The 17,469-nt window shown below is 38.6% G+C and overlaps 1 protein-coding gene across 1 annotated transcript in view; it reads left to right on the top strand.

Annotated features, from left to right (window-relative positions):
• Nucleotides 1–1,137: 1,137 nt before the first annotated feature.
• LOC139715912 (protein kinase C-binding protein NELL2-like) overlaps nucleotides 1,138–17,469 on the top strand; it is a 54,453-nt gene continuing 38,121 nt past the window's right edge. Inside the window, exon 1 of the mRNA XM_071627465.1 lies at nucleotides 1,138–1,412. Coding sequence (XP_071483566.1) covers nucleotides 1,355–1,412 — 58 coding nt within the window. The 5' untranslated portion in view covers nucleotides 1,138–1,354. The remainder of the gene's footprint in view (nucleotides 1,413–17,469) is intronic.

The following is a 17,469-nucleotide window of genomic DNA, read 5'->3' as shown; positions in this document are numbered from 1 at the left end:
ATGAAGAAAACGCACATTGAGATCACAATTTTTGACCTAGGCCTATAGGCCTACTGTACGTAGGCCCTAATGGCTAAAGTAAACTTTGACTAACAACTTCGATGAGATATTTGACAACTATTCAGTAATTTTCAGAAACAATCATGCTTCCTCATAATACACCCAAAATAAAAAAAAAATAAAAAAAAAAAGAAACGAGAGAAACCAAAACGTTGCATGTCTTCATAAGTGTTCTCTATCAAAATATGCCGTTCATGTCAGATTTAACAATCTATTCAGAGCCGGCGCCACGTTTTTTTATAATGGTGGGGAGGGCAGTTTACATTTCTGGTGCCACTTCCGGGTTTCATCAGCTCACAATTAAGAATGATAATGATAATAAAAAAAAAATGATAATGATAATCTCTTCTTTTCAAAGATGTTCATAATATCAAATGAGCAATGATTTACCATAATCTCTCATATAACATGTAATTATGACATAAACCGAAAACAAAATACAGTCAAACCTGTCTACAGCGACTACCGTATAGCGGCCAACTGTCGTATCATGCCACCACTAAACACAATTCCTCCAAGAAAAAAGCCATGATAACATCCCTGCCTGTAGCGGCCACTTTTTCGCTTCCTTTGGTGGGTGGCCGCTATAGACAGGTAGTATTTGTTCTAAATAGAAACAACACCAACGACAGAAGCTCTTTTCACTGGTTTCCTTGTGGTGAGCGTGTACGTGTCGCCCGCACAAATCCCCTACGGACCGTCGATCGATCGAAGCTGCCATCGCCACCGCCGACACAGCATAACTGTACAGCAGATCGTTTGCGGGTACAGTAGTACGGGTACATAAAGGAGAGATGCACGCTTGCAGTTAGTTGCGTGCGCTAGCCCCCTGTTGCTGGATAGAAAATAAATGAGAGAAGGACAAACGTAATGTACAGTTGCTCAACTAGCTAAGGAGCGGAGACGTACTGGTGGAGCTGCATCGTTACGAATAAAGTTGTTTCTTCTCTATGTGAACTCGAACATGAATTTTGATCCCCATAATTAACTTGTTTCAAAAAGTGGATCTTCCGCTACTCTGAATTTTGTTTTATTCATCTACAACTCCATCTTGAAGAAATTGCACCATACCGGAGCGGCAGCGAAGCAGCAGGTCTAATTCATCGCCGGTACGCTTACCTCTCCCGGCCCGGGCCGCTGCCTACGACGAGGCGCTAGGCTGTGACTGTCTGTTGGTCCTCCAGCCAGCTAGCAGCTGAGTGTTCCGTTCGCGATTTGTTGTGGATTAGTTTCGTGAAGTTGAAGGAATCATATTTACCACTTCTACGTTCTAGCTTGGATTTGCAGGTAAACGATGGCCAGCAGAGGAACGTTCGGAATTTTAGTCGGACTTTTTTGCTTCGCAATGAAAGGTAGGAGTGATTTGCCCCTTTTTTATTGTTTCATCTTTGCCTTGACTTCAATTAAACTATTGCTATAAAGGTGTGATGTGGAATGTCAGTGGTGTTTGAACAGTTGATCTATTGACTAATGTGTTCGCTCTTGTGCGTACCACGGCCTTTCTTCCTGGAAAGAAAGAAAAAAGAAATGGTTTGATCTCACCATCAATGAGCCTGCTTACTGTGGATGATCATCATTAGGCCCCTACATCAGATTTGTGTTTTGTTGTGTTCCTTTAAACCTCCATTCAAAGTTGCTGGACTATTAATATCCTGGTAAGCTGATACAGTGGTGCAGTTACAGAAATTCATTGTTGATATTTGATGGGCTAGTTTCTCCAGCTTCTTCTTTTTCTTTTATTGACTTCCTCCAGTCCTGGAGAACTGTGTTTGATTAGCAGAAAGAAATTTAAGCGATACACTAATCGTCATGTATTAGTGGTCAGGAGTTAAGCCAGAGCAACAGAGCTAATTAAAACATACAAAAATCAGCACAGTAAACAAAAGCAAAGAGCAGAACAGATGAGGAAAACGTGAGTTTGACAAATTGTGTCCACTTTTAAGGCATTTCTGATATCAGTGTGAGGATGTTGATACTGTCCTATTAGTTTTCCTGTGTGATGGATTTGTACAGTATAAAAATTTAATTTATGTAACTCCATTGTAAGCTCAGGCTTTGAGTCTGAAGTTAAGAGCAAAGAAGTTCTGTGTTCAACAAAACAAACAGGATCAGTAGAAGTTTTGTGCCCTAAATTGTTATCTGGATGTTGACTGTATTACCATCAAACTAACATAGATGTAAAAATATATGCTTTTGTAGTCCTGAGCATCACACAAGCAATGTCACAATGAGCTTCAAGATTGTCCTCAAGACACTATACTGGACTAACTGGCTTTGAGAATGGTTGTACTGTTTAATTTAGTCGTGCAACCTTTTGGTAAGCTGCTGATGGTACCAGTTGTTCTCTGTCAAAATTACTTTAATAATGATAATATTCAAATTAGGCTAAATTTTCTCTAAGTGTGAGTGACTTTATTGGGCAATGGAGAAATTCTATAGGCCTACACTGTACTTCGTACTTGTTGGCATGTCAATCATCTTTTTTTTTTCTCTTGAAAAATGTTGTACTTACAGGATGTTCAAAGGTAGTTGACTCCCCTCAACATATTTGTGGTTTGGTATTTTGAATTGGGATGTTTGCTATTGGGCATGAATGAAAAGCATACAAGGATAAAGCCCTACGCTCATCTTGATGTTTGTCGTAGGTATGCAAGATCAGTGCTTCAGTCATTGATCAGTCTACCTGCACAGAGACTCATTGCTCTGATGCTTGACAATTTAAAGTATGTTAAACATTGAATCAGCTGAAAGATCATTTTTGGAAGATATGGCGAAAACAAAACAAAGCTAGTGAATATTCCTCAACATAATTTCTAATGATAAGATGATATTGAATAGGCATCATTTGGACAATGTGGCCTCTCCAATCCAGACTGACCAGTGCCTGGGTGCATTAATACATGCAGGTCACAAATTAATTACCCGCATCCACTTGCTAGGTTGTATTGATTAGTAGCTGGAAATGCATGAAAACCTGACAGTGCCGGCAATACGTAACTCCCTGGCATTCAGTGTTGACTATTGAAATAAGAGCTCTGTGTCAGTGGAGTCATATAGACTGGTAACTGATCTCATTAGGGATCACAGTTCTTGTGTAGTATCTCATACAGTAGCTACAGTTGTACATAGGGCAGGAGGAGGAGGAGATGGAGGAGGAGCTGGGAGGAGTGAGTGCAGGTCTACCAGACTCATATCACAGCAGTGTACACATTCTACACAAGTCAATCACGATAGGAGGCAATATTATTTCATCTCGGCATCTGATCTCCTGGCATTTGTTCCATTTGATCAAGTACCCGGGCACCCTTCTGCACTCTACCCACGATCTCTGCCTCTGACAGGCATAAAAAAAATTCATAGTTGTACTTCACTGTATATGCTATCAAATTTGTGCTGGCAGACATGCTAACATAATTTGCGAAGGAGGCCGGAACTTGAGGATGTAGACTTGCGTCAGCTGTGTCAAAAAAAAGGGGAACAAAATCACTGAATGGATGAAATAAAGTACATTGTGCCTTTTAGGCTCCAGCACAGATGTGGGATAGGAAGTAAATTGACATGTATGCATTGTTATTCAAGACAGCAATAATTAATTTGTTGCTGACATTTTATCAATGGAGACTGTTGCCATTGATTAATCTTGAAATAAAAGAAAAGAAATTAATCTTGTCCTTTCCTAATTATCTTCCACTATACATCCCTTCTTTTCATAAGTTTTCAGTATTATTCTTTTATGAATCTATATTGTTTTGATACAAATTTCAGTAATATAAAATTCTTTTTCTCCTGTCCACTTTTAATTTTTGTGCACAATGAATTTTGTACAACGAAGTGCTGTGTATTTTTTTTTTTTTTTTTTTTGGGGGGGGGGTTATTCAGTACTGCACAAATTCATTTGAAAGTCATTACTTTGTAGCCATAGGTGGGATCTAGGCCTACTATGGGGAAATATATTTTATAAACAAAACTCTAATTAATCCAGACTGTCTTTTTAATGCGATGGTGTGTACTCGAAGTACTATGACTGTTTGATTCATGCTCCTTTGATTTATAGTTCATGACATCCCCCGTCAGTTTGCTCCTTCCTCAAGGCCCCTTCGCCTCCCGGCAGTGATCCATCCAGTAACGTCTGATTACTCACCTTTCTCTGAAATTACAGCGGGCCACTCCATGATGGCAAGAGCCACAATTATCTCTGCTGGCTGAGGTGATTGCCGCCATTGCATGTGTGTGGGTCTCCAAGATTCCCCCCTCCCCGCAGTTTTACGCAAAGAAATTGCGCCTCGTCAGTGATGTGTTTGTTTGATGATGCAACCATTGACAACGCATCACTATGAAGTTTGAAGTGATTTTGTTTTGTTTTTGTTTGTTTTTTTGCGGGATGGGGGTGGGGGATGTGTTGGGGTGATATTCCTCAAGTAAAGAGTGCATGATACACAGTGATGAATGTTTTGTCACGTTGATGGATGTTGCCATTACATCATCATGTTACATTATACTGAGAGAGAGAGCTAGGGTAAACTTTCCCTTACAAAGACTCATACAAGTGAGTCAGGTACGTGAGTCACACTCTCTGTTGGAAGAGCGCTTTCCTTCAAGTGTAATCGTCAACCTCAATGTTATCCTGTAGGTACAAGCATTGTTTGCATTTTAAAGCTCACAGATAGCCTTACTGATGAATGAATCTTAAATTATCAAATGTATGGGGAGGGGGCAGGGTTAAAAGGAGAAGAGCTAGGGTGTCCAAATTGAAGGGATGGGTATTTTCTGCTATTGTTGAAAATTGAGGGAACTTACAAGAATGAGAATCTTATGACGTAAAAAGAATTTACTTAAATGTTCATACAAAGTTTATCGCAAAACAGAATTCCAGATTTTATGAAATGTACAATGTAGTTTGTTAAAATTGAAATTCACCTTCCTGTCGCTTTTGCCCAGGCATGGAAACTCAGGTCTGAAGCGAAAATGTTTAAAATTGTGTCACAAACTGTTCAGGTGCCGAATAAGTCTCCCCACCAACAGCAAATTGTAAATGACGTCCTATACAGCAGCTGTGTCTGAGACGCCATGACCTGTCAATCAAATATGTATTCCCTATACTGTAGCTTTCCAGTACACTTACAGTGTCCTTGATAGTGTACCCTTCATGCATACACTATACACTGTACGAATTGTATATCATGGTCACAAAAGCAAATGTCCAGGAAGTTAAACAAAGCTTTGCCCCATACTTTGTAGTAGGTCTAACCTCTTGAACTACAAAAATACACAACCAGATTTAGGTAGTGGTCTGGAATTGACAAAAAAAAAAATCCATAGTTGTAGTTTGCTGTCAGACACATAGTGTACTAAACTCCATTAGCTTAGAACATGCTTCTTTAATAACATGCTTATCAACAAGTGTGAGAATACTGAGCTGTAGATGTACCATGAAAAACATGAATACATTGTGTGGGCAAGTGGGAAAGGTAGAATTATTATATACCAAATGGAAAGATCAGGAGTGATCTATCAGACTTGAAATATTTGTGCTTCCATGAGACGTGAATTTTGTTCTGTTTTCATTTCTTTCAGTTTGGGTAATACAGGAAGGAATAAGAGATATCTATGACTTCCTGTTCATAGTCTCAGCTTACTTCTTGGGTCAATTGTCTTGTTTTGCTGCTCAGTCTGAGGCAGAACTGCAAAATCATCTATTCTGGGGGTCTCACAGCTCACTTTTGTTTTCTTTATAGTTAGGTACACGTGAATGTGTGGTTGCCTTTTTGAACTGGAGTTAAATATTGACTTGCCAAATGAATGATGAACTGTGGACTCTTTCTCATCTGTACATTAGCAAGAGATATTATGAAGTAGATTACTTGTGTTGTGTCTTTCACTTAAAAGAGATGATTAAAAAAAATGATTTGGATGAAATGATACCTCACTTTGTGATTTACATTTCAGTAACAAGTAACAAATGCGTTTTTTTATACTGAATGGTTGGAAGATTAGCAATGTGATAGTGAAATACCAAATAAGGTTGGAGATGTTAGAAGAAGTGTGTGCATGATAAAGATATCCTGTTCCTCGGTGCGGCTTAAAAGCTGGGTGCAGCCGTGCTCTTGAATTGACAGGTTCAATAACTAGCCGACTGATAATCAAAATGGAGGCTGTGTGAGATGGAGGGAGGGGTGACCCCATCAATGTCGCTCCGCAAAGTTAATACTGATTCTTGAGCTCCCGCTCTGTGGCACACGTACAGCGAGCATTCTCAGCATTGTTTCCTTGTCTCACTTGAGAGTCTTGGGGCATCCGTGAAGTTCTGCAGGGATGAGATATTTCCAGTTCTGATAGGATTCAGGAAATCTGATCCTGGATGAGAGGAGTTTCACACTTTCTGGGAATCTTGTTTGTAAACCATTTTGTAAACATACTTTATTGTATTGTAAACATGTTTAGAAGCATATTTCATCGTATTTGAAGATGAGAGGAGTTTCACACTTACTGGGGATCTTGTTTGTAAACAAATTTTTAGAAACATTTATTGTGTTGTAAACATGTTTAGAAGCGCATTTCATCCATAATTGAGTACAGGGGAACTTTGTACTAACAAGCCACTTGGAAGCACTGAAATTTCCTCATTATATCAGGGATCTTGTTGTATCAAGGATAAAAAGTAAAGAATATAAAAAAGAGTGGGACATGCCAAATCATCTTGTTATATCAGGTACGTGTATCTGGCTTTTCGTGCGACCTCATCATAACAAGGTTTCACTGTAATTACTGTAAGTCTGAAGGCAAAGCTTCAATCACATTTCTCCCAAACAAGTGTTTTTTCAAATCAAATTTTGCCAGTTGTGGTTAAAAGGGTCTGTGATGTTTTGTTGTGAGTCTGGGTGCATGTTTATAATCTTTACAAAGTCACTTGCAGCAATGCATGCATGTTTAAAATCTTCACAAAGTCACCTGCAGTGAATGGTAACCAAGGAGACTCTTTTCTATATCTAAACACTTTGCAAGTCCAAAAATGCTTTCTAAATAACAAAGGTTTTAGAAACGTGATTGGACGGACAAATTCATCCGCCAGTCAGAAACCCTTCTGAGTCTAATCCACACGGAGGGAGAGATTTTATCGTCTTGGAAATGTCACTCAGGGCAGGTTTATATCACTGGCTTTGATTTGGAGCCAGCTCTCCACAAACCCTCCAGAGAATCAAAGGGGTGGGACTAGGGAAGTTCTATCAGGAATTTTGTCTGGCATTATCATCTTGAAGGATGAATGACCCGTTTTTAGATCTTTATGTACTTGCTCTAAAGATTTTGATTTACACTGTATTTGTAGCTTTGCATGATAGGTACAAAGGATGCGATAACTGAGGTGCAGGTACCCAAAATAGTTATTCAGGGGAAAACTGCAGGGGATGAGACTGGTTCAGAAAAGTGTCAACTTCCATCAGCTAACGAGAGATGGAAATATGTGGCAGTGAAAAAAGAAAGAAAGAAAGAATAATCTTTTTTTTTTAAAATTAAATCCTGGCCAGTCACTTCGTTCAAAAAGTTCCATTCGATTTGAGAAATGACAGTGGCAGCAGCTGAATGGTGAAATCAACATGTAAAGATGTGTCCCTGTTGTCTAGATGTTTTGATTAATTTTTTAGAGTTGTGCCAAATAATATCTTTATGTGTCTGACTTTGAAGGATAAGGGCAAATTTAAAGCCAACATTCACCAGTGTTGAAGTGAATCCAATTGCAAATTTCCACTCTGTAATCATGTGAAATATGAGGCGATGACACTGCTATCACATGTCATAAAATGTGTATAATGCCATTGCGCTGTTACCAAAATCATGGTATTGTTAAAGTGTGAGACTTTAAAGTTCAGCAACTTTCTTCTTTCTTGCCAGGTTTTAATGAAACTTTAATTCCCCTTTTTTGGAGAAATACTCCTTAGAATTGTACTTCTAAACAAGTGTTGGCATTTCACCATAAATGCAGGTGCCATCACCTTTACAATTTGAAAATGATGTTCGGGGCTGTACTGTGCAAAACCTCCCCTGCATGGTATCTTGAGAAACTGTATCTGAAACTCTCTTTGCTTTTTTCATCATATTAATCTATTGCATAATTCACGATCCGCCCTCTTACATTATGGGAGTTTTGACATTTGGCTCGTATGGCTGGGGCCCTCCCAATCTCATCTCAAATCCTCTGGAGAATTATCTTTCTAATGCCCATAAGTCTTCTGTCTATTAAAGACAAATCTGTCTGCCTTCCCACTAATTCCCTTCAGCCAATTACATCTGAGACTGAATACCAGTGATGCGGCTCCCCATCAATTTGGGGGTAGCGAGAGTGTCTGAAGTGCATTCGTTGGTCTGGTTTATCGGTGCCCTTCCGTGCGAATCCTCTCTGCCCCTCAAAGTTTTGAAAGAGAATGTACGTGTGCCTTGAGAAAGTGGAGGCTCATGAACAATGAATTGATTAATATGAATAAAGTATCAGACATACATATAATATGCAGGATGATGATGGTATTTAATTGTTTGATTATCAGCAATGCATTACCGGATTAATACATTTTATAAATTTCATGATTGCTCAGTTTACATGTATGTGACATACATGCAGAATGTAAGGCAAGACTATAAATTTGTACATCAGTTCTTTTTCCATTGATCATGTAAATTTGACAACCATGGTCTGAAAGAATATTCAGATTTCCTTGGAATGTGATATCATTTGTGGAGTTTGGTCCTTTGGCCCATTCAACACAATTGAATTTCTCCACCATTAGAATTAAAATAGAACTTGACTTGCTATTTTCATTATACTGTTCTAGCTGTGTTACAGCTGCTAGAGTGTATAGGAATTACTTCATCAAGACTCAAGACTTCAGGAAACAGGGGGAGTAATAATTGGCCTTATGTTAGTACTTAGCAAGTTGTAGGAATGTGCACTTTTCATACAAAGATTATCTTTTTTAAAAATCTCTTTCATTTTCATTAATATTCATTAATAAGCTGTTTTCATTGAATCCACAGGGGAAATGCTTACCAATTGGTATAGATGCTGCACTGTAAACATTTGTATATATTGCTGATATGATTCAGGTTACATCCATATTTGTGCCTCGGACCTTAGAACCTAAAGTAGATGATTACATAATATACACTATATCACAACACATTAGGGCTCATCCACAGATAGGTTGAGAGCTCTACAGCAGCACGATAGCTTGCAAAAGGAATACCACATGATGTGTATAACATTTACACTGTCAGTACAGGAGGATATTCATTGCAAATCTAATAAATACTTTAACATATGAACAGGCCGTTGTTCACACTGTATTCATGGCTATAAATGTTTCTTTCTTGATTGAAATTGTAATGGAAATTTAGGTTTGCTGGCTATTTATCACATAACATACATATCTTTACAAATATTGCATCACATTGTGTGCAGGTTTGATAAATGGAAATTGGAGGAAATTTAAATTCAATTTCAAACAACCCAAGCATATGATGTGTGCATACTATGATAATGTGCATACATGTATAGACCTTTCATAAGGATTTACAATGTACTTCTTATCTAATCAGAGAGGGTCATATAGTACACAGTATGCAAAGTTAGTAGGTAATCGGTATAACTTTCTGCTTTCTTATGACAGTCATTTGTATTCAGGCTTTGCATTCTTTATCATTGTGGATAATGTTTTCACTGGTGTCCATTATGAAGGACATTTACAACTGTATATCCTGTCTTTTAAAACTTGACACACAGAATACTGACAGGATTATTTGGTTGTTGTTGTTGTTGCATTTGCCCCGCATGCAATTGTCAGGCATCTTTAATAACAGTGCCAGATGCCAGACCTGTTTACGATTGAGAATATTGTGCAAAGTCTATAACGTGCATGTCTATGTATTGTGGTATGGGTATAGCATACATTTGTACTTAAAGGCACTCCTGCGAGCAGAGTTTATGGCATGTAAAATCAAACATGTGGGTGTGTGTTTGTATGGGCCCTACCTGTTCATTTCAATATCCTTTTGTCCAGCGCAATACAATGTGGAGGAAGATAGAATAGGAAAGAGAGACAGAGACAGGCAGACATGAAAAACCGAGAGAGAGAGAGAGAGAGAGGGAGAAGGAAGGAAGAAAAAGAGGAGGAGAGATGGGAGAGAGGAAGAAAGAGTACAGTATTGATTTGAAGTAGTCTTAAAAAATATCAGCTGCTATTCAGAACCCTTAGTGGTGTCATGGTGAATAAAAAAATGCAGTGTGTTATTTTCCACAGCACTTTCAAAGGATTATTTCTTCCAAGTATGAGCTCAGAGGAGATCGCAATTTACAGTAATTTTTTTTTTTTTTGTGGGAGATTTTGTTTTTTGTGAATGAAAAGGAGATCAGGTTGACCTGAAGACGATGAATCGCGGCCAGACGAAAGACAGACTTGCGGTATATTATGCCCCAGGTGTGTGGCGTGCCTCCTGCCGAGATATTCCTTTACTTGTGGTTTCAATAAAAAATTGTTCTCCAGCCACAAGTATTTTTCTGACCTCATATTATATGCATCTTCACGGAATATCTCCAAACAGACAGACGTGAATGGAACTGTGCTCTGTGTGTCATCAGATTCATTTATTTTCTAGTTTCACTCATGAAATGGTTTAGAGCAACAGTACAAATAACATGTAATAAGTGCAGTGTAGTATAACTGCATTTAGATAAGGTTTGCTGAAAACTAGAATATGTGCCATAAACACATTCCTCATGTAGCCTTTTCAAAAATAAGTTTTGATATCATCAAGTCTGTTTGAAGGCAGGATGAAGGTTAAAAGTGATACATTTCATTGCTTTGATCAATTTGGTTAACTTAAAAATGTTATAAACGAACTGCTAGCTAGTGTAAACAATGCAAGAAAGGCATTATGCCTGCTCCAAAGTGGAGCAGTATACATCTGTACCTTTTAAAGGCAGAAGCTCCTTTTGATATACATGTATACTGAGTGTGGCGTGGGAGGATCAAACAAGCATTGGGCTGATTGTGTTCCACAACTCTTGTCGATGACCTACATCGAGCTCATGGTCACAGTGAGGTCTATATTTATTTGAAAAATCAAGGCCCACTTTTCTTCTTGTGACTAAAGCATTTCTTTATTAGCATTGACCCTTTATGTGCTCACTCTGCAGACACTTAGCTTTTAAAGGGATGATGTAGTTGGCGTAAGTTCTGGTTGAGATGGAGATTCAGGTTTTCACTTTTTGTGAGATTATTAGAAATCACTTTATGAAATATTAAAGGGCACAAAATTCAAAGAGCAGTTAAAAGATTATTTGATGAAAATCAGGTTTGAAATGGCTGAGATACATCCAGAAACAAAGTGTTTTTTTTTTCATTTTCTTTTTAAAGAAAGCAAAATGTTTCTAAAAAGGTGGGATCCACCTTTTATTAGGACCACTTCAGTATTGGACATCTCAGTCATTTCTAAGTCAATTTTCATCAAATAAATTTTCAATTGCTCTTTGAATGATATGTTCTTTAACATATAAGTGGTTTCTAATTATCTCACAAAAAGTGAAAACCTGAACCCCCATCTCAACCAATACTATGCCATCCTTTTAACCTGCCAAGCTTTTTCATCAGCATTCAGTGATCCATCCTAACTTAAAGGTCCAGTTTACCTTTGGGAACAGTGATTAAAAATTTTTTTAAGATAGGACATTTAATGCATATGTGTAGGTCTGTTGTGCCACAAAATATAAAGTTTTTGCGATAAAGCCTAAAATATAAGGAGATATCTGTATTTTTCTCAAACCATAACTGTAGACGGTTTAGTCTGGAAACATTTTTATTATAACTATTGTTCACGTTTTGTATATTTAACAATACTTAACATCAACTTTACAGATTCAAATTTTTACAGTGGTTGTTTCTATCCCTAACCCAAATTTTAGAACTACAGTTGAACCTCTCTTATCCGGCCTCCCTTTATCCGGATCTCTCTGTTATACGGACGCAATCTCGCTGTGATTTAAAAAAAAATAATAATTACAGGAGGAAAGGGGGATTCCCAACTCCTTGAGAACTCCTACACAAACACACATGAATTACATATTACTTCCAACATGATTAACATACACCTCTATTTTGGGGTCTGTTACTGAGTGCAACAATGAAAAGGTTGCAGTATACACATTACTACATACATGTGGTACTACAATGGGCTACATCAGTACATGTGTACATGTATGTACTGTATACGCTATAATTTTCACGTACATAAATTTTCGCGAATTGTCGCTGTCACACATTTTCGCAAGTAGTTAGATTCGCGATTGGGGGACCAAAGAAAATATGAAGTGGTAAAGAAAGTGTGAATTTTCAACTTACTAGCAAATAAGAATGATACTAGTTATACACTGCATGAAAAAGACTTGCCAAACTCTGCGAACTAGTAAGTTAGAATTCAACATTTTTGAAGTGGTTAAGTCCATCGCACTAGATTTCTGACGAGTGGTCCCCTTGCGATAATGGATTGGCTCTCTACAGTATTTGTAAGTAGACGTGGACGTGCGTAAACAAGCTTAGCCAGTATGGTCTGTTCGGTAAGCCGTGACATGGTGTACATGTATACTAGTACTAGTACTGAAATGTTCGTATCATCAAGGCAAGGGATTCATTTTGGAAGGTAATATTTTCGCGTGTTGTTAATTTCGCGAATAGCTCCCGACTCGCGAAATTCGTGAAAATAAACCCCCCGCGAAATATATAGCGTATACAGTATATGTACATGTATAAAGCATTGAGTCTCCCGTATCCGGCCAAATCCCTTATCCGGATGAGCCCCGGTCCCGACTTGTCCGGATACGGGAGGTTCAACTGTATTTTAAAGCACTAATGCTGGGTTTTTGTTTCACCTGCAAATGGTAAATTATTCCTTTAACCTACTTGTGGATAAGCAAGCCCACTCACAGGAGTGGCGGAGTGCCTCTGTCAAAACATTCTTATTCAGGGCATGGTGGCACAATAAGGATAAGGGGGATTATACATGTCCCAATAGGTAATATCTATTCACTGACAATTCATTTTCAGACATCTGTGACAATCTGTGAAGAAAACACTTCAGCATGCATGCCAATTGGTGAACATACATTACATTTAAGACAGCAATGGTTTACCAAGAATTAAAGGATGATAGGATTAGTGTGTACCGTAAAGTTCCGTGTATAAGACGCACCCGTGTATAAGACGCACCCCTAATTTCGGACCTAGAATTAAAAAAAAAAAAAAAACCACGAAAATGTCCACGCAAATATTGCGTGTGTCATACATACTATTTCAGCTCAAAATTTCCCTAGAATGTAGCATGTATTTGCTCTATTTTTCGTTTCCTTTTATATTTTCTTTTAACGGTATTCATCGGACATCAACAAAATATGGAAGACGCAAAATGCGAGACTTGTCTCGGTACTCACTTGCTATTGTTTCGCCTTTCAATCGTGGTACATGTGTCATGCATATCGTACTCATGAGTGTACAGTACGATCTTTGCTGTCATACATAGCAGAGGGTGTCTCGCATATTGACACATGTCAGACTGGAAGGTTCATAACGAAAAATAAGAAAAACATCAACAAGTGTAGCAGAGGGATCATACGGCAAGACGTACGGTAATTACACTCATGCACTGTTACCAGTAACATGTGTGTCTCTTCAAGGAGCTTCAAACACACTCCTTGGTCTCTTGTACCATGCTTGTATGCACAGTGCTAGCCTTTTGCAAAAGGCAGCTCGCTATAATTTCAGCACACGCACACAGAGAGCAATGGACTTGCACACACAGCGCGCAACGGGCAAGCGCGCTTCGATCCGATCGCTGTGTGCACGCGAGTCCATTGCAAAAAAGCCTCTCTGCAGCTGCTGCCTTTGCCAAAGGCTTGCTAGCTAACTAGCTAGCTAGCTACAGTGTAGCTATGCTATCCTAGCTGGCCTCGCACTCGTGAAATGAAGAGCAAACGAACGACATGGATATGCATCCATGCTTCACACATCGTTCATATTTACGGTGACAGAGTGTCGATCCTACTCCGTATTTTACAGCTTTTGTCTATGGCCATATTGATACTAGTACATTGATAAGTTTTACGGTATCGGTAATTTAGTAATGATACCTGTACATCGCGTATTCCAGCTACTAGGTTGGCTGTTGGTAGCTTGGTAGACTGACATCGGTAGCATACAGCAGTGCTGTTACAGCTGTTGTCTATGGCCAGATTGATATATCGTTACTGCACAAGGCCAATGTAAGTTTATCTCGTATTTGCAGCTTTTGTGTGTGTCCAGATTGAAAGATCGCTCTTTTATCCGTAAGTTTTAGTGATTGCTTACCTTCCAAACGTCGATGGGCATACATGGCCCCAAGTTAGCCTTATAAAATTGAGTGTACATGACGGATTTTTTTTCCGTGATTCGACTGTACCCGTGTATATGACGCACCCCCGATTTTCAACGTTTTTCGACGAATAAATAGTGCGTCTTATACACGGAACTTTACGGTAAGTCATTTCCTGACAGTAAAGGAATTTATGAGATACATGATACATATACATCAAAAAGGAAAAAAAAAAACACGAATCAAGCTGGAGTGATTTTCTCATGGCAATGTGTATTGCAAGAGTTAACAATATTTTCTGTGTTTCTACGCAAGAATTAATGGCTTTCGGCATCATATTACATAAGTCAAGTTTCAAAAACCCGTAATTTACTCATGAATGTGTGTGAAGGGGACTTCTGCCTCTAATGAGTCTGTGACATCCCTAAGTAGCTTTTAAGAGGGCCTTTGGCTGATTTACAGATTAAGAATTTTGAAAAGAGAAAAGTAATTCTGAATCACATTCCTCCACAACATACATGTATTTCTCAGATTGTGTTTAGAGAAATCGACATCTGCGGATGGTTTCTGATTAATGCTTTTTGAAAAATCTAGGTGTGCAAATTATAGTGTGAACAGATTGACCTATAGAACAGAACCACGGGTTGAACTTGGAGTCACTTTTGCTATAAAGGGCATACATATTCTCTGTGTACAATTGCATGTAAACTACATGTAAAAAATATGTTTTTGAATGGTAGGCCATGATGTTAATGACAGAATTTGTGATTGGAATGTCATATGGATTGCGTAACTCCTAAATTGATTTCAAATTATGTTTCAGAAATGTGATTGCGACAAGTTTCCCTTTAAGTCAGAAACTCCTTGTTGCCGCATTACCAAGATAACTTTACATTTTCAACAAACGTTCAGCAGGGTGTTAAATTTTGTGCTGATATTTTTCAGTTGGTCATAACTATGTTTTGTTTGAATTTGCCCAGATATTTACCAATCTGTTGCTTTTAACAAGACACCTGCCATTCCAAATGCACATACACTAACGAGTCTCCGTGGTGGTAGTCTCCTTTAATCCTCCCATCTTCAGCAAGAAGTAATAGACTGATTAAATTCTTTCCCAGTTGGCAGTGAGAATTGCGGCCCGGAGCAATGCACAGCGAAATCTTGCCCTGAAAAATAATCTCGAATCTGCCCACACGTGATAGAACTGTGTTGTAGTTATTCAACAGATAAAGCCAGAGGTAATTTGACAGAGACCGATGCTTGCATCTTGCCAATTTGGAAAATTGGTGTGCTCGATTAGATAGTACAGTTTGTACAGTGCTCACTATCAGCCAATAGCAATTGCTCAATTCTGACAGGTCTCCTCTCTCTCTCTCACTTTCTAAAAAAAAAAAGAAGAAGAATACTGTTAATTCAGGTCTCGATATCATTTTTTGGAGAAAAGGCTTGGAAATATTGTAGTGGGCGTAGTACACATAAAGAACATGCAGATATGCATTGTTACTGTAGCAGCAAGTGTGTCAATTTCACTGAGGGGAAGAGCTACCAAAGGTCATAAATTTCGGAGCAACGACTACAGGGGCAGAGCAATTACAAGTAGCTACGGTCCTGACAGAATGATGTGTATCCCATCAAGCACGGTCTACTTCCTGAATCCCGACGGCTCCCGCGGGAATATTCGGCTGGCTGGTAGTGGTATGCAATTTCTGACGAGATTGGGGAGGCGCAAAGTTCAGAATCGGTCAGGATCAATGCCGGGTGCACAGGTATGCCGATATCTTTTTTTTTGGGGGGGGGGGGAACACTTCTGCAATTCATGGACGGACTGCTCAATTGAAACTCCCTGCGTGTCTATGGCAACCAACTTCTGGAATTCCACCTGCACCCATTTCAAAGTCAAAGACAAAAGAGAGAAAAAATGAAATGAAATATGGCCTTACCCTTGATAGTGAATACATGAGGTCATGTATCTTGGTACTCGAATTCCAGCCGTATTGTGTACACATTGTGCAATGCCTTCCACTGGAGCGTGACTGAAGCACACACAACTTCTCCAGACTTGTGACTCATGCTGAAACACTAACTCTGTGAAAGTATGGAATTCATGTTGAGCTACTGTTTATGGTTTAAGTTTCCTACGAAGCATATCCAGATGTATTGTATGCAGTAGCAATATTGTGGATGCATGGTTTTCTACTTCAGAAATGAATTTAAAAAAAAGATAATCCAGATCACTGAGAATTACTGAAATTATTTGCAGTCTGCCAAATGTATCAACTACCGAACTAGCCAATATCTAGTCTTTCTGTGTCGGTCAAAAAAAGTTGTGGTCATTGTGTGTTACCTCCCACATTTAGAAAGACAATTAATAACATTGTGTATTTTGTGTGTTGCACGTTTGACTGCTTTTTGAAAGCCCAGTTCAGTTTTCAAGGATAATCAAAAGGCAAGAGAAACATCACATGAGACATATAGGCCTATGCAAAGAAATGGATAATGGGAAAATCAAAAAGGGAGCAGTATCTAGTGACAGATTGCTTTTCCATAAAATATAGCAGATTGCAAATATTCAAAGGGTGTGTTTATGCTCAATTTGCGAAGGCAGAATCAGCGTTTTGAAACGCTGATTCAAAATGCTGATTCAAAACGCCGTTCACGGGAGCACTGTTTATGCTCACTTTCTTCGAGCCTTGGAAAGAGCGTTTGCGATTGCTTCACTGACGTCAGCAGAGACAGGTCAAATTGGGGCGCATGTTTTTTTGAAAGTTCTGGCCTATTTTTGAGACATGATTCCTTGCAGTGATGGAAATTCACCTTCATTACAACAGTCAGTATCTGTGAATCAAAATTTTCACTTTAGTTTGATACTTCATAGTCTTGCATGCTGGGGATATGCCTTTGTAATTGTGTAGAAAAAACAATTCTGGGAAAAGAAGCAGAGTAGGGTAAAAGTAAAGACAAAAGTTCACTTACATATTTGGTAAACATTGAGCTGCGTGGATTGTGTTTGTATGTCAAAATATT

The sequence above is a fragment of the Diadema antillarum genome, unplaced genomic scaffold (assembly GCF_040938485.1).
Source record: "Diadema antillarum isolate AM-2024a unplaced genomic scaffold, OU_Dant_1.0 scf00000057, whole genome shotgun sequence".
In the NCBI taxonomy this organism is placed as follows: domain Eukaryota; kingdom Metazoa; phylum Echinodermata; class Echinoidea; order Diadematoida; family Diadematidae; genus Diadema; species Diadema antillarum.
Note: the sequence above shows the minus strand (reverse complement) of the source record. Positions and strands in the feature narration are given on the sequence as shown.